This window comes from Oncorhynchus nerka, linkage group LG8 (assembly GCF_034236695.1).
Source record: "Oncorhynchus nerka isolate Pitt River linkage group LG8, Oner_Uvic_2.0, whole genome shotgun sequence".
Classification (NCBI taxonomy): domain Eukaryota; kingdom Metazoa; phylum Chordata; class Actinopteri; order Salmoniformes; family Salmonidae; genus Oncorhynchus; species Oncorhynchus nerka.
In genome coordinates this window covers 59,321,551-59,343,981 of record NC_088403.1, presented here as the reverse complement: position 1 = coordinate 59,343,981, position 22,431 = coordinate 59,321,551, and the positions used below count along the sequence as shown (strand labels likewise).

At 45.2% G+C, this 22,431-nt stretch overlaps 1 protein-coding gene across 3 annotated transcripts in view; it reads left to right on the top strand.

Moving 5' to 3' along the window:
* Positions 1-22,431, top strand: part of LOC115133868 (VPS10 domain-containing receptor SorCS2-like) — a 431,471-nt gene that overhangs the window by 342,475 nt on the left and 66,565 nt on the right. For all 3 annotated transcript variants that reach the window (XM_065021949.1, XM_065021948.1, XM_065021950.1), the window contains exons 4-6: positions 14,905-15,069; positions 17,063-17,136; positions 20,823-20,887. In XM_065021949.1, the coding sequence (XP_064878021.1) occupies positions 14,905-15,069; positions 17,063-17,136; positions 20,823-20,887 (304 nt within the window). The remainder of the gene's footprint in view (positions 1-14,904; positions 15,070-17,062; positions 17,137-20,822; positions 20,888-22,431) is intronic.

The window sequence follows — 22,431 nt, the reverse complement described above, 5'->3', positions numbered from 1 at the left end:
ACTAGCTGTTGTCTCCTGGAAATGAGTCCTGGAAATGAGAACCTTTCTCACAACATCTGCACAAAACTAACACAGTCACACAGGTGAAGGTTGCCCAATACACAGTGATCATGGCATTTATTAATTTCCCAAACACACTATCAAACCAATTTGTTAGAGCATTATCTACCCCAGAGTTCTCTGCCAGGGCCTTGGTCACTGATCCGTCTGGAGCTGTGTTATCGGGGATGAAAGTACAACATTCTGCTCCGAACCTCATACACCCCCCAACCCTTTTCAGCCAGTAATATATTCAAGGCTGTTCTATTCTGACATCCCATCAACCTAGTTGCAGCTGTTATCACCAGAAGATGCCTGATTCCAATCCAGAACTCATCAGGTAACCCCCTTGGAACTCTGATGCTATCAATGTAAACTCTAGGGTCAAAAGATCCTGGCGGAGCCCTCCTTCTCTCTCTTCTACCTGGCTCTGGGTAAGGGTGAAAGGCATGCATAACTGCACAAGTGCACAATTACCTGTCCAATTGGTAGACAGGTTAGGCCACAGTCTCACACCTCTACAAACCACCAGACATCCACTCTAGGCCTTTTCATCTGCCAGTCAGGTCCCTCATTGTCTTGTCGGTTGTAACATTCTCTGTCCTATTGCATGTTCTTACTTCCCCTACGTCCCATCCGTGTGTGATGTATCGAACCATACAATAATAATGTCCTTACTTCCCCTATGTCCCATCTGTGTGTGATGTATCGAACCATACAATAATAATGTCCTCCTGTAACTGTGAAAGGGGGAAGTCTGGATGTCCTGGGCACATGGGGATATAGATAATGCAGATCAATACAACTGTCACTGTCTAGCTTCCCTGCCTCCATGAACAGCTTTACCATACAGGCCAATCCCCTGGGTGAATCAATTCCATCAAATGGAAAGGGAATGGTTGTCAACTGAGGTTTTGCTGTGGCGCAGGCATAACATTCTTCTTTCGCTACTGATCTGGCTGCATACTGAATCCATTCTAACCATAGGTTAGAATCCCCATAACCCATTTCCACCTCAATCACTTCCTTAAGATCTTTCGTCTGCACTATCCGCACCGGCCCTTGGCTCTGGACGACTCCACGATCAGTATGTGCTTTGTCAGGGGCTCTGCTTGTATTCTGGCTGACTATAGAGCTATCACCTGCCCTAACCTCTTCTACCCCCGGAATGGCACTAGGGTGTCAACTGAAACCTTTACCTTCACTACACTCCCTGTTTATCCAGATCAAGTGATCTCTTATGCTTGATTAATACAAAATCCTCATCGTCTAACTATGGGTCAAGTTACCACCTTCTGCATTCTCGGATGGGTCAAGTTACCACCTTCTGCATTCTCGGATGGGTCATGGTGTATTTGGGAATATTGCTACCACAATAAGACAGCTCAGACCAATCAGCACTTCTGTAAAGCTCCAACGCCGCCCAGAGAACATATCATGAGCCAGAGGCCAACCCACACTTTCACTTCTATGAACGCACACAGGGAGGAAAGGTCGGGTTTAGGGAATGCATTCTCGGATGGGTCATGGTGTAGGGTTAACCAATCCACTTCTGTAAAGAACCTTGTTGTTTTCAGGGAGGAAAGGTCGGGTTTACTCCTAATTCTGCAATTGTTCGACAGTGTCAGTGAGTTTTCAAAATAGAAGCCACTTCCTGGTTAGATTTTTCTCAGGGTTTCACCTGCAATATCAGTTATGTTATACTCACAGACAACATTTTGACAGTTTTGGAAACTTTAGAGTGTTTTCTATCCTAAACTGTCAATTATATGCATATTCTAGCATCTGGTCCTGAGAAATAGGCGGTTTACTTTGGGAACGTTATTTTTCCCAAAATAAAAATAGTGCAATATTTTTATTTTGCAATATGTTTTGCAATATTGCACTTGTGATTTCATGAATATGAATATTTTCTTGTAATATTATTTGACTGTGGCGCTATACTATTCAGCGTTGCTGATGACAATTATCCCGGATCTGGTATGGGTGGTTCAGAGAGGTTAAGGCCTCCTTTATGTTTGTCTACAATTACTCCAATAGTTACGGACAGATGCTCTGACTCAACCCGTTCTCTCTGTTTACAGTCTCGGTGATCATGGCCTACTTTATTGCGGTGTTTACCCGGAGTCTCACGATCTCTAGCAAAATGACCCGGATCGTTACAGTTAAAGCATCTATCTCCCCCTTTCTTTTGACTGACTTTTTTCCTTTCTCTACCTCTATTATCCCTCCCTCGGCTCCAGCAGACTCCACATATGGGGGTGGTGGTTGTGCGGGTAGCACCTGCTGCCGTATCCTCACCACCACTATTTCATCAACAGGATTATCTCTCCACGCCCGATCGGCCAGAGAGGGATACAATTTAGGTTTTTCTGTTCCTGGCAACCTACATCTTCTTTCCCTGGTATTTCCCTTTTGTTTTCTCCCCCTGATCTCTTCCTCGCTTCGGCTAACCACACACAGGCGGTGTCGAGCCCTTCTGTCCGTCACTTCTCTACCTTGTCCCCACAAACCCTATTTATTTGTTTAATCATTGATTCCAGTTTTTCTTTATTTTAAACGTCCGTCAAATTCATACTTCTTTCTCCACTTTAAACCGAAATAGACACTTATTTGATCCTTTTGCTCCATATAGCGCTCATCTCCCGTTAATTCCGGGACCTCTTTTGAGGATTTACTACCCATGTTTGATAAATCCTTGCCGTCACTAGTAGCTACGGTATTTATCACTATCTATGTGTAATATTTTTATGATCTATGTATGTGTGCTGTTTACCGTTACCTAGCTACTATAGTTGCTCTTCTGCCTGACTATGTGTGTGTCTCTTTAATGCTCACAATCTATGTATATCTCTTTAACCAATGTGTATCTATAGTTCTGGTCTAGGGTATATTTACACAGTCTATGTGTATGTGACATTTGATGTGTGTTTCTCCTTTCTGGAAACTTTATCTATAGAGTTGAATGTCGATAGGACATTAGGTCTCACCCGGACAGGTAGTAAATCCCTAGTTAACCTCCTATTTCATGTTGCGTCATAGGACTTTTAAAGTTAATATCTCGTATCTCACTCCACTATATTAGGCTTCCCTCTACTCCTGTTTGGACAGTTAGTTATTGTTTGTACAAGATGAACGTCCTATCTAACAACACTCATTTAGTATCCCTTCTTAATCTCGGGCGAACGGGCCTCTATTATTAAGTTTAGTTTTATTTGTGGTAGCGCACCTTACCTCAGGTCATCGCGGACCTGCTTTCCTATCGATTTTGGTTCAACTATAAAGTAGAACCCCTTTGTGAATCTGTTTGGAATAACAAAGCTTCTATTATTGATCAATTCTGAACATTTTAGAACAACAAATCAAAGATATCTTAAATCATTCCCCCCAAAATTGTAAATAAAGATTTACTGACCTTTCTTGTAGACTGGGAAAAGCAATGTAGGTTGTATCCCGTCACCGTCTCTGCCAATCTTAGATATATACCGGTTCCCGGTTCGAAGGACCAATTGCTAAGAGAATTAAGTTCTCAGTGTTCATAAACCAAATTGAATTGATTACTCAGCCTGATACCCAGAATTTGTAGGAAACTGGTTGGAATGAATCAAACGGAGGCCCAGCTACAATTGTCAGGAATGTTTATTTAGAGAGCTCTGCCTATCATTTCCGGTACATTGGTCTATATATACCTCACATTTCGTCATAAATGTCCCTTCTCCTCTCAGATACAATGGCAACATAGTTCACAAGTCTTCTCGTACTCACAAATTGTCTGCCACCTGTTAAACAATCTACTACAAAACCAAGGTCTCTCCCCTCCCTGGGTGGGGACAGAATGTCCTGTAAGGAACACAGTATTCCAGCCTGTCTGACGACAGCTCCATTTGTTTCTAACAAGGTACAGAAAGTCCTTGTTCTAATTCTTGACTAAAACTACACGCATTAGATTTAGTGTTATGATTCTAATAAGATTCATACAATCATACAGTGACAGGGTAGTATTTGGTTAGTTATCGTACTATATTAAATGTATACATCATTTAGTCATTATTCATAAAAAATCCCATAACAGCATGGTGATTTTAGGCTTGTGTGCGGCTGCATGGCCGTGGGAAACCCATTTTATGAAGCTCCCGATGAAACATTATTGTGCTGACGTTGCTTCCAGAGGCAGTTTGGATCTTGGTAGTGAGAGTTGCAACGGAGGACAGACTATTTTTACTCGCAACGCGCTTCAGCACTCGGCGGTCCCGTTCTGTGTGTTTGTGTGGCCTACCACTTTGCTCCTAGACATTTCCACTTAAGTGATAATGCCCTAGAAGCTTGTGTTTGGAGGATATCTGATTGGCACTATCGTTGGCATGTGTGTTGTTATTCTCCGAACACCACCTTCAAGGGCATTATTACTTTTATACAACAGGTTACCAACATATTCAAATAATGATTTACATATTTTAATTAAAAAGGGGTTTTGATTAATTTATTCATACTTTTTCATCCTTCCACAAGATATAGTCCCAGCACAAATCTAGCGTTGCTACCCAAGCCAGCTGGTCGTTCGTTCTATCGTTTTGGTTGCCAGAGACGCGATCCAGTCATTAAGCCTCTTTGTTCCGTATCTATGGACGCGACACAGTTGTTGGTTCTAAATGTTCCTTTGCCATACTGGCTGGCAACGTTCTTATCCCTTCGCTAGCAAGCCAACTACGGCTAACTTACAGTCACGTCAAACAGGGCAGCCAGAATAACAACAAAGTAGCTGCATTTGCATTTGCATAAGCTGTTTTCTAGTGACATTTATTTGGATACATCCATAATAATGAGCTAATGAGGTGCGATTTCACCTGGCATAGAAAATGTGCTCAGTCATCAGGACATTGCTGTTCAGAGGATCTAGCCAACAACTCAAACACAATCACTTCAAACTGAAGCTGGAAAGACGGCAAACTAGCTGCACTTCCTTTCATTTGACCTGTTTTTATTAATATTTCTTTGTATATATACATAAAAATGATGCTGATTCATGATATTTGTAAGTGTGTGTTCCGAGCGAATGAATCTCCCTGGTGGATCAGACGGGCATGATTACTTTTATCCCACAGCTCGTTAGAGAATGGACCTTTGAGCCACATGTGAGGGAACAAATCGGCCGCAGTTCATGCTCAGTAATCTCTCTCTCTCTCTCTCTCTCTCTCTCTCTCTAACATACATTCACACACTCAGCAGAATACACACCTGAATATACACACACAGCATCTGAAGACAGTAGCTCCTCCCTGTGCTTATAGACATGCTGGGTCTCTGTGGTGTGTCTCCATGTGTCTCAGTGTGTGGGGAGATGAGTATGTGAATCCCAGCGCTGCTCTCTGTCACTGTTGATAAGTGGTAATTGAATTCTGTGGGCTGAGCCGGGCTGAGCTGGGCTGGGCAAGGCAGGCAGGACGTTGCATGAGAGGGCCTCATCAGTCCTGCACCTTTAATTGCGGCTGGCAGGAGCAGACTGGAGACGCATGTAGGCCATAGTCTCACCCTCTAATTTCTCCCTCTCTTTCTCTCTCTCTCTCCATCTCTCTCGCTCTCTATCTCCCCCTCGCTCTCTCTCTTGCTCTCTCTCTTGCTCTATCTCCCCTCTGTCTCTCTCTCTCTCTCTCTCTCTCTTTCTCTCTCTCTATCTCACAAAGCGCGTCCACTATAACGTGACGAAATGTCCAAAAGTTCCGTATCAGTCAGTAGAAACATGTCAAACGATGTACTGAATCAATCTTTAGAATGTTGTTTACATACATCTTGAATAACGTTCCAACTGGAGAATTAGAATGACTTCAGATGACCGGTGGAACGCAGGTCCTTCCCTTGTGAACGCGCATAGTGAAAGCATGGTCAACTCGTGGCAGTAGTGCCTATTTCCTGTCTCATTCGACCCCCCTTCACATTAGAGTCCTCAGACACATTAGAGTCATCAGACAAAGTTCTATTGACTGTTGACATCTAGTAGAAGGCGTAGGAAGTGAAAACTCATCCATATCTCGCTGTAATTTCAATGAAGATCTTCCCACCCCCAGAAAAAAAACAGGAAGTGGAATTTTTCAGATTTTTGCCTGCTATATGAGTTCTGTTGTACTCACAGACATAATTCAAACAGTTTCACGTTCATCTGTACAAACAATAGTATGCAGGTTTAACCTCTAGTTACTCCCCATCCCGCATGCGAGAGCGTAATCATCGACTGACACTAATTAGCATAACGCAACGGACATAAATATTCCTAGAAAATATTCCTATTCATGAAAATCACAAATGAAATATATTGAGACACAGCTTAGCCTTTTGTTAATCACCCTGTCATCTCAGATTTTCAAAATATGCTTTACAAGCCAAAGCTAGACAAGCATTTGTGTAAGTTTATCGATAGCCTAGCATAGCATTTTGTCCAGCTAGCTGCAGGTAACTTGGTCACGGAAATCAGAAAAGCAATCAAATTAAATTGTTTACCTTTGATGAGCTTCGGATGTTTTCACTCACGAGACTCCCAGTTAGATAGCAAATGTTCATTTTTTCCAAAAATATTATTTTTGTACGCAAAATAGCTCTGTTTGTTCTTCACGTTTGGCTGAGAAATCGCCCGGAAATTGCAGTCATGAAAACGCCGAAAAATATTCCAAATTAGCACCATAATATCGACAGAAACATGGCAAACTTTGTTTATAATCAATCCTCAAGGTGTTTTTCAAATATCTATTCGATAATATATCCACCGGGACAATTCGTTTTTCAGTAGGACCGATTGGAATAATGGCTACCTCTGTATTTTACGCGAGAGTCACTCTGGGAGCCAGCAGGTGACCACTTGCGCAATGTAGCCGCTTACGGGTATTCTTCAACATAAATGCGTAAAACTACGTCACAATGCTGTAGACACCTTCGGAAATACGGAGAAAGAGTAATCTGGTTGATAGCTCATTCACTGCTCAATAGGGACGCATTGGAAAGCAGCGCTTCAAAACATGAGGCACTTCCGGATTGGATTTTTCTCAGGCTTTCGCCTGCAACATCAGTTCTGTTATACTCACAGACAATATTTTTACAGTTTTGGAAACTTTAGAGTGTTTTCTATCCTAAGCGGTCAATTATATGCATATTCTAGCATCTTGTCCTGACAAAATATCCCGTTTACTACGGGAACGTTATTTTTCCAAAAATGAAAATACTGCCTCCTAGTCACAAAAGGATAAACATCATGGGACCACGCAGCCATCATACCGCTCAGGAAGGAGACGCATTCTGTCTCCTAGAGATGAACATGCAAATCAATCCCAGAACAACAGCAAAGGACCTTGTGAAGATGCTGGAGGAAACAGGTACAAAATGATCTATATCCACAGTAAAACGAGTCCTATATCGACATAACCTGAAAGGCCGCCCAGCAAGGAAGAAGCCACTGCTCCAAAACCACCATAAAAAAGCCAGAATACGGTTTGCAACTGCACATGAGGATAAAGATCACACTTTTTGGAGAAATGTCCTTAAGTCTGATGAAACAAAAATAGAACTGTTGGCCATAATGACCATTGTTATGTTTGGAGGAAAAAGGGGGAGGTTTGCAAGCCAAAGAACACCATCCCAACTGTGAAGCACAGGGGTGGCAGCATCATGTTGTGCCTTGCTGCAGGAGGGACTGGTGCACTTTACAAAATAGATGGCATCATGAGGCGGGGAAATGATGTGGATATATTGAAACAACCTCTCAAGACATCAGCCAGGAAGTTAAAGCTTGGTCGCAAATGGATCTACCAAATGAACAATGACCCCAAGCATACTTCCAAAGTGGTGGCAAAATAGCTTAAGGACAACAAAGTCAAGGTATTGGAGTGGCCATCACAAAGCCCTGACCTCAATCCCATAGAACATTTGTGGGCAGATCTGAAAAAGTGTGTGCAAGCAAGGAGGCCTACAAACATGACTCAGTTACACAAGCTCTGTCAGGAGGAATGGGCCAAAATTCACCCAACTTATTGTGGGAAGCTTGTGGAAGGCTACCCGAAATGTTTGACCCAAGTTAAACAGTTTAAAGGCAATGCTACCAAATACTAATTGAATGTATGTAAACTTCTGATCCACTGGGAATGTGATGAAAGGTAAAATACAAGGTGAAATACATCATTCTCTCTACTATTATTCTGACATTTCACATTCTTAAAATAAAGTGGTGATCCTAACTGGCCTAAGACAGTTAGGATGTCAGGAATTGTGAAAAACTGAGTTTAAATTTATTTGGCAAAGGTGTATGTAAACTTCCGTCCTCAACTGTACATTTAGCATTCTTATTACAGAAAGTTAGTTTAGTTAGTCTCAGTGTATTAAGTGTTTTATGGTTGAAAACCTGCTGAAGAGATGTCAATTAGTGGTCTTTGAAGAAATTACCCAGGTGGATCTACGTGATCACAACAAGGCGTCCACGTTTTTCAAAACGTCTATGGGTGAAGTCAAAGTAAACATCAGTTATTGCCTTTTAAGCTGAGACACTGTTACCTAACTGAAACCAAAAACACTATTTTCGGACTGGGGGTTTCACATCTTGTTAAATTAAGGGTTCAAGTTTGGGATAAGTTTAAAATAGGGTTAAGTTTAGGAATGAATTCAGAGTGGTTAAGGGTTTAAGTTAGGGAAAGACTTAAAACAGAAAAACAAAAACGATTGCCTAGCACTGGGATTGAGCACTCAACCCTCGGCACCAGAGATCAGCGTTTACCCTGGCATGCTCTAGTCTACTTGAAGGTAACAGCTTTTACCCTGGCAAGCCACCAGGCTACTTGAAGGTAACAGCTTTTACCCTGGCATGCCACCAGCCAACCTGAAGGTAACAACGCTCACCGTTGCCCCTAGTGGTCCTTTTTGAAGGCAATTCTAGATTTTCTGGGACCTGGATGGATGTCTTACTTTGACTTCAAACTAGATCGATCTCCCTATGATTACAACATAACACAGACAGACAGACAGACAGACACACACACACACACACACACACACACACACACACACACACACACACACACACACACACACACACACACACACACACACACACACACAGACACACACACACTAGGCGGTGCAGGGAGAGACACACACACACACACACACACACACCAGGCAGTGCAGGGAGAGAGACAGACACACACACACACTAGGCGGTGCAGGGAGAGAGACAGACAGACAGACAGACAGACACACACACACACACACACACACACACACACACACACACACACACACACACACACACACACACACACACACACCAGGCGGTGCAGGGATAGAGACAGACAGACACACACCAGGCGGTGCAGGGAGAGAGACAGACAGACACATACACACCAGGCGGTGCAGGGAGAGAGACAGACAGACACACCAGGCAGTGTAGGGAGACACAGACACACCAGGCGGTGCAGGGAGACACAGACACACCAGACGGTTCAGGGAGAGAGACAGACAGACAGACACACACACCAGGCGGTGCATGGAGAGATCCTCAGAGATGAACACTCTCATACTGTGACTCACTGTGATTATTAAGTCTGAAGTCATTCCTCAGAGGTCCCTCTCTCTCTCTCCTTACTCTCTCTCATTCTCCTCCATGACTCGTTCTCTCTTCCTCTCTCTCGTGCACTTTCTATCTCTCTCTCTCTCTTTCTCTGGTAACTGGAAAGGGAGAGAGAAATGCCAGAGTGTGATTGAACAACACCTTCATGTTCTAATGGGAAGCTTAGCCTCTGACTGTACTATGAGAGAGAGAGGCACAACTATGACAACATAACCAACAAAAATGGGTCACAACTCCTGCAGCTCTGCAGAGCCGGGTCGTGTCCTGCCAGTCGCCACTAGTGTAGTACAAATGCACTTGCCTCTGGAAACTAATATCCATAATGCACGGGGCTATGGTTAATGCATTAAGGGATGTAGCTGTGGGTAGTTGGTCCTTCCTGACACCTCTGACACAGTGTACTACTCTCTGTCGGGGCTGTCACTCCTTTCCCTGGTGTAATGGATATTATCTATCACCCAGTCCTCTCCCTGGATGGCTAGCATACTGTGGTGTGTGTGCTGGGGTGAGGTGTGTGTGTGGTGTAGTGTGTGTGCTGGGGTGAGGTGTGTGTGTGGTGTAGTGTGTGTGCTGGGGTGAGGTGTGTGTGTGGTGTAGTGTGTGTGCTGGGGTGAGGTGTGTGTGTGGTGTAGTGTGTGTGCTGGGGTGAGGTGTGTGTGTGGTGTAGTGTGTGTGCTGGGGTGAGGTGTGTGTGTGGTGTAGTGTATGTGCTGGGGTGAGGTGAGGTGTGTGTGTGGGTGCATGGTGTGCACACATAGGTGTGGGTGCATGACTAGGGTTGCAAAATCCAGGGATTTCAATAAATTCCGGATTTCCATTTTATTCCGTCTTGACTCCGGGATTTCAGTAAAACCAGGGAATTTATTGAAAGGTCATGGAATTTTGCCACTCTATGCGTGACCGTGTGTGTGTGTGTGTGTGTGTGTGTGTGTGTGTGTGTGTGTGTGTGTGTGTGTGTGTGTGTGTGTGTGTGTGTGTGTGTGTGCGACACTTTTCTGTGAACATAATTATTTTTTCTTTAGTTCTCAATTTATGAATTTGATTGGTAGACTTTTTCACAATGCTGTGTACTTTCTCATAGTCCTGGGAAGATTTTAATAACGTTATGTCAATATAATCTTAACCTCCCAGGCAATCCTGACAATACGACTCTCTGGTTTATACAGAGCATAACGTGGCTCACCACTCCCCTTATTGCACAGTTCCTGCTCTCACTGAAAGTCAACACTGTCAATTTGCATATGCAATTGGGTGGAAAGTAATTGTGCTGCAGCTACAATCAGAAAATGGCAACCGTGAAAGACTTACCAACGTGTGTTTCTCCACAGACGGACAGGAGTGTCCTAAGACGTTTACAAACAAAACTCAACTAGAAATCTGTGTTCTATCCAAAGTGATAAACATTACTATGGTGCGCTGGCTTCAGTTTACAGTCAGGTGGAGATGGAGAATTTTTGCATGTTTGCTACTATGTGATTGGTTGACCGGGGACAGTAGGTGTATGGTTCTCTGTGCTGGCTGAAAGAGAGTCTTCCATTGATTGCTGGTTTCTACAGAATAGACATACAAAGATCCATAGATTGACCTGCAATGGATTACCTCTGTGATAAAGGCCTGTGTGTGTGTGTGTGTGTGTGTGTGTGTGTGTGTGTGTGTGTGTGTGTGTGTGTGTGTGTGTGTGTGTGTGTGTGTGTGTGTGTGTGTGTGTGTGTGTGTGTGTGTGTGTGTGTGTGTGTGTGTGTGTGTGTGTGTGTGTGTGCGCGCGTGTGCGCGCTTGTGCGTGCTTGTGCGTTTGTGTGTGTGTGTGTGTAACTGCGTGTGTGTGTGTGTGTGTGTGTGTCTGTGTGTGTGCGTGGGTGTGTGTGCGTTTGTGTGTGTGTGTGTGCGTGGGTGTGTGCGTGGGTGTGTGCGTGCGTGGGTGTGTGCGTGGGTGTGTGCGTGCGTGGGTGCGTGCGTGCGTGGGTGGGTGTGTGCGTGCGTGCGTGCGTGCGTGTGTGCGTGCGTGGGTGTGTGCGTGGGTGTGTGCGTGCGTGTGTGCGTGGGTGTGTGCGTGTGTGCGTGCGTGTGTGCGTGGGTGTGTGCGTGTGTGCGTAGGTGTGTGCGTGCGTGCGTGTGTGGGTGTGCGTGGGTGTGTGTGTGTGTGTGTGTGTGTGTGGGTGTGCGTGGGTGGGTGTGTGTGCGTGTGTGTGGGTGTGTGTGGGTGTGCGTGGGTGTGTGCGTGTGGGCGTGTGTGTGTGCGTGTGTGCGTGGGTGTCTGCGTGGGTGTGCGTGGGTGTGTGTGTGTGTGTGTGTGTGTGTGTGTGTGTGTGGGTGTGTGCGCGCCACAGTGCCTTACATTTCTGTGTGTCCCCACCATGTGATAGTATTTGTTTACCCAGTGACATATGCCCATGGCATTAGTATCTCTTCATCTCTCCAGGTTGTACAACAACAACTATGTCCTCAGATCTGTTCTCAGATCTGTCCCACCATCATTTCCCCATCCCATTATACACAACATGTATCAGTAAAGATGGATACCACTTGCTGTAATAGGATTTTAAGACAGCTAAGCAGATTTGTGTGTTTGATGACAAATTGTATGACTAAATAATAGACATTGAGGAACAACTTGTTTTAACCAATCAGCATCCGGGATTAGAGGAAGTGACAGGACTTTCAATGTTGTTGTTTTGCTTCACTGAACCCACGGGAATCACTGACGGGCGATTGGAAAGGATGTGTAGACTATTGAATTGATGGAAGCCACAATCTATCTGCAACATTAACAGCTGATCTACCACCTAAAAAAACACGTAAGAATAACCACTGCTCCAATATGATCAGAAGCTGGGAATAGTTCCCACAAGAGAGTGACGGTTGTCTGGTGCCTAAACATACGGAGTGGTATAATTACACACCTTACTGTCCCGGGTGTATCATACCGGACGTTTTCAGGGCCAGCTTTTATCTTCGACACCCAATAGGAGCACTGTACTGAGTGAGCGTGACTTTGTTACTCGGAGGAGTTTTGAGCGGTAGATGTGATGAAAAGAGAATCTGACCTCTCAGGAGTGTTACTGTAGTTTCTCTCGCCTTGTACTGGCTTCTGAAAGTTCATGGCTTAGTTTTTGTCATGACGTTAAGTCAGGGAGAAGGACCAAGTTTGAGGTTTAACCTTGATTCCCCTTGTTTGGCTGCTTTTCAAGAGATTGGTTGTTCTGTCGGCTTGACAACAGCACCACTCATAGGTTGGCTGTTCTGTCGGTTTGACAACAGCACCACTCATAGGTTGGCTGTTCTGTCGGCTTGACAACAGCACCACTCATAGGTTGGCTGTTCTGTCGGTTTGACAACAGCACCACTCATAGGTTGGCTGTTCTGTCGGTTTGACAACAGCACCACTCATAGGTTGGCTGTTCTGTCGGTTTGACAACAGCACCACTCATAGGTTGGCTGTTCTGTCGGTTTGACAACAGCACCACTCATAGGTTGGCTGTTCTGCAGGCTTGACAACAGCACCACTCATAGGTTGGCTGTTCTGTCGGTTTGACAACAGCGCCACTCATAGGTTGTCAGCAGTACTGCAACACCAGTACTGTAGGTAATTTTATTTTATTTATTTAACTAGACAAGACAGTTAAGAACAAATTCATTTTTACAATGAGGAAAGGTATGGGATATAAGGCAGGCAGGGCTAGCCTAAGTTATTAAATGTCTCGCCCTAATCCAATAACTCTTAATCATAACCCTAACCTTAACCCCAAACCCGTAACCCTTAACCTAACCTTAACCTAAAACTCCTAACCCTAAACCTAACCTTAACTCCTAACCTTAAACCTAAACCCTAAGCTTAAAATAGCCTTCTTCCTTGTGGGGACTGGCGAATATGTGCTTTTTTTTTTGGAAAAAAACAAGCACACACACACACAATCCTCCTGAAACAAAAAATCTCACTTGCCAGCCTGAGCTCCTAATTACTTTTCCTCCGTATTCATGCTTTCCATTCCTCCCTCCATCCCTCCCTCCTTCCATCCCTCCGCAATGCCTCTTCTCCCCATCTCTCCACAGGCGGCATGGCAGCTGTATGCAGGCAGAACAAACAGGCAGGCTAGGGGTTGTTAATTGACCGTGGCTCTCCATAGAAGCCAGCTTAGACCCGGCTCGCTCATCCAACCCTTACACACACACACACACACACACACACACACACACACACAGACACACACACACACACACACACACACACACACAAAACGCTTACACACAACCACACAGCCCAGAGTGGGGAGCCCTTAGTAATACTTAAGGTATGAGGGGCATAGCAATAGCAATGTGGAGCGAGAGGGAGAGAGGGAGAGAGAGAGGAAGAGAGAGGGAGATAGAGAGAGAACAAGAAAAATAGAGAGGAGGAGAGAGGGAGCGAGAGGATGAGAGAGGAGGAGAGAGGAGGAGAGAGATGAGAGAGGAGGAGATAGATGAGAGAGGAGGAGAGAGGAAGAGAGAGGAGAAGAGAGATGAGAGAGGAGGAGAGAGATGAGAGAGATGAGAGATAGATGAGAGAGGAGGAGAGAGGAAGAGAGAGGAGAAGAGAGATGAGAGAGGAGGAGATAGATGAGAGAGGAAGAGAGAGGAAGAGAGAGGAGAAGAGAGATGAGAGAGGAGGAGATAGATGAGAGAGGAAGAGAGAGGAGAAGAGAGTATGTAAGATAACTTGTGCTATTAAACATGCCACACATTCAGTAGATACAGTTTGCCCCATCTTTCTCCTCTTTGGACGGTTTGCTCATGACTGAGTGTTGCAGATAACAGAATTTTGAACAATACGATTGGCTAATAAGTTGGTGTTGATCATAGCTCAGCCCTATTGATGGTTATCCTGTCCAACACTTAATGGTGATTGGTGAAATGGTAAACTCAGAGTTCCCCACTACAATTTGTTCCATTTATGAGCTATAAAAGGGAATATTAGATAATCAATATGGTGTCTCTACTGAGTAAGAGGTAAACCACGGTGATGAAGTGTTTGGTGGCCTTGAGAATGGCCCTGATTGGGAGTATGGTGTGTGTGTGTGTGTGTGTGTGTGTGTGTGTGTGTGTGTGTGTGTGTGTGTGTGTGTATGTGTGTGTGTGGGGGGGTCTCTACAACTACCATAAAACTGCTGACAGAACAAAATCATTTCAACTCATCAACTACACTACTCCTCATTCAGATATTACCACATTACACATCCCTTATCCATATCTACCTTCTGACCTCTGACCTCTCTCCCCTCCCCTGTCAGGTGATCCTGGTGAGTTCGTCCATTAACGAGCGGGACCAGTTGCTGTTCATCAGTACAGACGAGGGCTCCTCTTTCCAGCGCCAGCCCCTCTCCTTCACTGCTGAGACCCTCCTCTTCCACCCTAAGGAGGAGGACAAGGTGCTGGCTTACTGCAAGGAGGGCAAGGTGGGTCACCATCAAAAGACCACGTCACAGTCCGATTGTTCCAGACTTAGACGTCTGTTGTTTTTTTATGAGGAGATTGCCCTGAACAAAATCACCATCGTTCAGCTGCAAAACAGTCGATCAAAAGCTATTTCTAATAAATACGGCCACTTACTACCAACCTGAGCATTTTATGACAACAGGTCTACAACAAAGACAAACTCATAGCAGGAGTTTCCTTCCCTTTCACTGTGTTGCTTGTTTCCAACTAGGTCTCACAGTCTCACGTCAGAATTAGACGTTCATCCATGTTTCTCAAACTTCACATTTCGACGTTGTTGCAAACATCACATTTCAAAGTGTTTAAGGTTACGTTTAGGCATTAACTCAGATTTTGTCATGTTAGAGTTAAGTTTACGCAGTAAGTCTGAAAGCTTAAAGTTAGGCATTAACTCCAAATGGTTACGGTAAGGGTTAAGGTTTGGAACAGTCTTAAAGCAAACAACTTTCTTTTGCTGGATTTGACCTTGCAACCTTTGGGAATCAGATGCCTATCCGCCATTCCAGTCTACAATGCCCTAGCAAAAAACCCAAACCTAGGTAACAGCGCACAACGTTGCCCCTAGTGGCCAGTTTCCACGGCATCTCCCGATGGACGTGGAATACTGACTTGTATCACTGGTGACCTGGCTGCTTAATGAATTAACTGGATAAGATAGCCTTCCCCCACAAAGACAGCATTTAATAGCATACTGTTGTTTTATTTACAGAATGGCTTTTTTTATTCATAGTTGGTGCAATGACTACATATTATTCTAGTTTACATTGCTGAAAAGAGGGAGTAGGTGGGTAAAGAGAATTTCCCTAAGGCACAGATTTAGGATCAGTTTTACCTTCCCTGGATCCCAACCATAGCCGTTATGAGAGGAAAGTGCAAAAGTGTCCTCAGACCAGTGTCTGGGGACATCTCTGCATGTTCTGTCTCTTCGATCTCTTCTCCGATAACTCAGACAGTCACAGTAGCAACAGCATATGGAGGGAACTCCACTTTAATAATGAACAATTAATTAAACATGAAATTAAATTAGGGTTTTAATCTATTCCATGTGGCCAGGCTACAGATGGAGAGTCAAAAATCATTTAACAGTGCAAAAAATAATTATTTCATATTAATATGTTTATAGAGAAAGATCGTTTTTTGAGATCACTCCATGGGATTCCTATCAAGGTTATTCTTTGAGAATGTTGTGATGGTCAGGTTTGATTTAACGAGGTTCTGGCCATCTAGTTTTATTATTTATCAAAATGAATAAATGGGGCTCTCTGGAATTCAGTGAGAGATTCTGTGTTTTGTAAGCGTATTGTAAGTGCATGTACACTTACAATACACTGTGTGTGTGTGTGCATGTGCGTGCACGTGCGTGTGAGTGTGTGTGTGCGTGTGTGTGTGTGTGTGGCAGTAAGGGAATGTGTACAGGCTCAGGGGTGAAATCATTTTTGTTCTTTTCATATGTCTTCTGGGATACCTTGTGAGAAAAATCTATACATTTTCATTATAAAGCCGATCAATGGTGCACATGCACACACAACAAACACACAACCACACAGACACAGACACACACACACACACACACACACACACACACACACACACACACACACACACACACACACACACACACACACACACACACACACACACACTCAAATTCACTCACATGGAATGGCCTACTAAGATGAATAGAGGTTGGCCTGGTGTAGATGAACCGTAAAATTCACTTGCTTGACTTACTGGACTTTTCGCTCTACTACACACAACCTCCCCATTCGCTACACACACAGAGGGACGCACAGGGATGACACAATCACCAATACGGACATGAAAATCTACGACAACCATCCAGTTCACCTCCATACAAATCCTGTTTATCTGGATTTGTTTTCATATCAATTCATGACATTTCTACTGAGTAAACAACTGTTGTTTGATAGGTTGGATGTTTTTATTTCACAGCTCTACGTGTCCATGGATTTGGGCCGGAAGTGGACTCTAATGCAGGAACGAGTAACCAAGGGCAGAATATTCTGGTAAATTCTGATCACAAATCTGTCCTTATAATCTAACTTGCTTTATTTGCCGTTCAGTAACTCTGCCTTTACAACATAAAATATAGCTGTGAGTTTTAGATCTCCCCTTCTGCATCCATTTTCCCTCCCTCCCCCTCCCTCCCTCCCTCCCTCCCTCCCTCCCTCCCTCCCTCCCTCCCTCTCTCCAGTTCTGAGCAGAAGGTCATATATCGAGACTGCCTGCTGTTTTCTTCTCTCAGAGAAATGATCGGCTTCACAATGGCTGGTTCCAGATCAGTGGTTATGAAGCCAGTAGTGTTGAGACCTGGACAGGTCTGAGTTATCAGCTGGTTCCAGATCAGTGGTTATGAAGCCAGTTGTGTTGAAACCGGGACATCCTTGATTTATCTGTCCAAACCCAATGCACAAATCATCCCAAGCTAGAGCATTAAAAACACTCCAACCTGAGGTAACTCCTGAGTGGCGCAGCGGTCTAAGGCACTGCATCTCAGTGCAAGATTCATCACTGCAGTGCCTGCTTCAAATCCAAACTGAATCACATCTGGCCATGACTGGGAATCTCATAAGGCAGTGCACAGTTGACCCAGTGTTGTCTCTCATTGTAAATAAGAATTTGTTCTTAACTGACTTGCCCCCAAAAAATGTACTTCTCACTATGGGTCTACATAGGCTATTCCTAACCTGCTTTCTGTGTCAAGCAGAAGTTGTGTCTGATAACAGGTCTAGGATCAGATTACACAACCAAATCCAGACCTTTGACCACTAATAGTTAAGAAGTCAAACTGATTTTAGATCTGGCCTTAGAGGCAATTTCCTCACACTTCCCAATGCATTGCATTTGAACATATGGATCCCATCTCAAAGGGTATTATTTATGATGTATACATTGGCAGTAGATGGAGAAAATAAGAGATCAACTGTGATGCCTTGCAAAAGTATTAATTTTTCTATATTTCTTTTTTGCATTACAACCTGTAATTGAAATAGATTTTTATTTGGAATTCATGTAATGGACATATAAACATGTGGGAGACTCCCCAAACATATGGAACAAGGTACTCTGGTCAGATGAGACTAAAATTGATATTTTTGGGCATCACGGGAAAATGTCTGGCGCAAACCCAACACCTCTCATCACCCCGAGAACACCATCCCCACAGTGAAGCATGGTGGTGGCAGCATCATGTTTTTCATCAGCAGGGACTGGGAAACTGGTCAGAATTTAAGGAATGATGGAATGATGGATGGCGCTAAATACAGGGAAATTCTTGAGGGAAACCTGTTTCAGTTTTCCAGAGATTTGAGACTGGGACGGAGGGCCATCTTCCAGCAGGACAATGACACCTACGCATACTGCTAAAGCAACACTCGAGTGGTTTAAGGGGAAACATTTAAGTGGCCTAGTCAAAGCCAAGAACTCATTCCAATTGAGAATTTGTGGTATGACTTAAAGATGGCTGTACACCAGCAGAACCCATCCAACTTGAATTAGCTGGAGCTGTTTTTCCTTGAAGAATGTGCAAAAATTCCAGTGGCTAGATCTGCCAAGCTCATATAGACAAACCCCAAGAGACTTGCAGCTGTAATTGCTGTGAAAGGTGTCTCTACAAAGTTTTCTGTTTATTTGTATTATTTCTTGTTTGTTTCACAATAAAACATATTTTGCTTCTTCAAAGTGTTAGGCATGTCGTGTAAATCAAATGATACAACCCCCCCCCCAAAAAATCTATTTTAATTCCAGGTTGTAAGGCAACAAAATTGGAAAAATGCCAAGGGGGGTGTATACTTTTGCAAGACATTGTACATAATCCACGGAGCACATGTGTCAACCCAACCACCGATTACTAATAAAACCATCACCATTTGTTTTTGCCAGTGACTCTCTGAACAATACAATAATATCCAGTATGTAGTGAGGCGTAAAATGCTAACAGAGACACAGTAGTTATATGTCTAGGGCCTAGTTGTTCCTGCTCAAGTCATAGGGTCAAGATTCTATTTTTCTCTAACTAGAACACACTAGGGCTGAGAGTGCTTTCTGACAGGGAAAACTCAAAGCATCCATGCTTTCCGATAGGCCAGCATTAGCTGACTGTTAGGCCTGTAATAGCCTTGTTCTCCCTGTGGAAGAGAAGAATGGTCTGGAAGCCAATCCTGATAAATCAAGTTCACTTGAAAGAGCTAGTCAGCTACTATCTGACGGGGTGGTCTGTCCAACAAGATGTATGCCACAGACACTGATGCTTTATACAACTCTGTTTCTCTACTTATTCAGAGTTGGGTTTAGAGGTTGTTACTGGCTAGTGGCTATCCCAGGATATAGAAATGAGGTGAACTGGTTACGGGTTTCGTGAACTTGTGGCTCGTGTGGTGTTGATGGCCATGAGCAGACGGAAAGTACATCTCAGAGAATGCCAAACTATGTGAGTAGAATACTGATATTATGGCAGACGTTTGATAGAATACAAAAAGGAGTTGTGTTCTCTCTCTCTCTCCCTCCCTCCCTCTTTTCCTCTTTCCCTACCTCCCTCATTTCTTCTCTCCCTCTCTTCCACAACCTGCTACAGTAATTGCACATACAGGCTCTTTATACGGACCGTAATGGAGGTTTTATATATTTAACATATATCTTTAAAGAGCTGAGGAGATTTCACAGACTTCACTACTGACTTCTAATCAGAGAGAAAGTGGCAAAGGGAAGAGGGAGAGTGGCGGGAGAGAGGGGTGTGAGCGAGAGGGGGGTGAGAGAGAGATGGGGGCAGAGAGAGAGGGGGTGAGAGAGAGGGGGCAGAGAGAGAGGGGGTGAGAGAGAGATGGGGGCAGAGAGAGAGGGGGTGAGAGAGAGATGGGGGCAGAGAGAGGGGTGTGAGCGAGAGGGGGTGAGAGAGAGGGGGGCAGAGAGAGAGGGGGCAGAGAGAGGGGGCAGAGAGAGGGGGGAGGGGGTGAGAGAGAGGGGGCAGAGAGAGGGGGCAGAGAGAGAGGGGGAAAGAGAGAGATGGGGGCAGAGAGAGAGGAGGGTGAGCGAGAGGGGGCAGAGAGAGGGGGGTGAGAGAGCGGGGAAAGAGAGAGGGGGCAGAGAGAGAGGGGGCAGAGAGAGGGGGTGAGCGAGAGGGGGCAGAGAGAGGGGGGGTGAGAGAGTGGGGAAAGAGAGAGATGGGGCAGAGAGAGAGGGGGTGAGAGAGAGGGGTGTGAGCGAGAGCGGGGCAGAGAGAGGGGGGTGAGAGAGAGGGGTGAGAGAGAGGGGGCAGAGAGGGGGCAGGAGAGGGGGAGGGGAGAGAGAGAAAGAGGGGAAGAGAGAGAGAGCTGGGAAGAGAGAGAGGTGTGGAGAGGGGGTGGCGGGGAAAGAGAGAGAGGGGGAAAGAGAGAGGGGGCAGAGAGAGAGGGGGTGAGAGAGAGAGAGGGGAAAGAGAGAGGGGGAGAGGGGGAGGGGAAAGAAAAAGAGGGAGAAAAGAGAGAGGGGGAAAGAGAGAGGGAGGAAAAGAGAGAAAGAGGGGGGAAGAGAGAAATAAGGAGGAAGAGAGAGAAAGAGGGGGGAAGAGAGAAATAAGGAGGAAGAGAGAGAGAGGGAGGAAGAGCGAGAGAGAGGGAGGAAGAGAGAGAGAGGGAGGAAGGGCGGGTGAAGAGCACAAGAAGATTAGTTCTGTTGTTCCAACTTTCAACTTGAATTCTAGCTTCCTCTGTCTCAGGTCTGTGGCTGGTGTAGATGTGGACCCTGACTTGGTGCATATGGAGATGCAGGACACAAGTGGAGGTACTGTGCTGTTCTTTCAGTGTGCACGCATGTCTGGACTTTCTGTGAACTCTATCCTTACCCACTTCCTCACTGACTATACACTATTACAAAGTGAGTACACCTACTTCCTCTAGTATCCCCTGAACACACATTGCCACCCTCAACTACTCATCTCTAATTTTCCTCCTCTCCATTCAAGACAAGTCTACTGTCTGTTCCACTCCCACAGGCACCAATAACCTTTCTCTCTCGATCCCTCTCCTTCTCCTCCTATTGGCCTGTCCCTCATCTTCCTCTGAAACCTCAGTGTAGAATAAAGGGGGTGATGGGTTGACCTTCTAGTGAGGTCATGGTGGAGTCAGGGGGGAGTCAGGGAGAAGTCAGAGGGGATTCAGTGCCCAGGTCCCCAGTCAGAGTGGATTGTCATATCAGCAGCCAGCCAGGTTAGCTCTGCACTACCCACCAAGGGGGTAATAGGCATGTGTAGAGTGGAGGGTGTAGAAGGAGTGTGCGTGTGTGTGTGTGTGTCTGCATGCCTATGATAGAATGCATGTGTGTTTGCTTTAAAATGCTGAGCCATGTCTTCCCGCTCGGTACACTTTGACAACCCATCATTCCACAGAGTAGACCAGGAGAATAAAACAGACTGGAAGACAGGGAAAGAAGGAGAGGAAGGACAAATGAAGGAGAGAACATGTTAATGCCTTGTTTGTTACACAACACATCTCCCCTGATAAGAAGTCACTTAAAACAAATCATCTTCCCCCAAAAAAATGAGAAACAACTTCCAAATCCCATAGGTGTGTCTATACTTTCTGATGGGGAACTGAACATGCAGCTTAGAGTCTGGAACCTGTCATCTGGAACAAGCCTGGGCCGTGTTTTTTCAGAGAACCAGAGAGGCTGTCTGTCTGGCCCAGCTGCCCAGGCAGGAGAGCTCTTCCCTGGGCTAGGCAGAGCCACATGGTCCTTCTCCCCCCCACCCTCCCCCCACCTCTCCATTGCACGGCAGCTCCCACTTCCAGACGGATGGGCTAGAGGGGCCTGGGCGACCAGGCATGCCAGGCCAAGCTGTTCCCCCTGCGCCCCCGTCACCCTGGGTCCTGTCAAGGTTAAACGATGGCAGGTACCAGGGGGGACGGATGGTGGCCTGGTGGCCTGGTCACACAATCTACCTGAGCCCAAGAGAGAGGCCTAGGCCAGCACACAAGCCTGGGACTTGCCTAGGGTCTATGCCCAGGGATGGTAAGTGATGAGGGGGTAGATGGGCGGTAGGGGTGGAGGGTTGATGGATGAGGCTGGCTCGCTGGGAGGCTGGCAGGGTCTGTGTGTGTCGTTAGGGAGATTGATGTGGAAAGCGGCGAGGCTGCTAATGCAGACACATGGACACACTGTCGTCTAGTCACACATCCAGATACATAAAGCAACACAATGAACAGGCCTACACAGACTCACATAAACAGGTTAACCTGGTTTAACTCTATTAAAACATCTCCACGTACCATCAACCAGTCTTTCACACTATCCACATAATTCATGTCGGTAACCACGGTAACCACGGC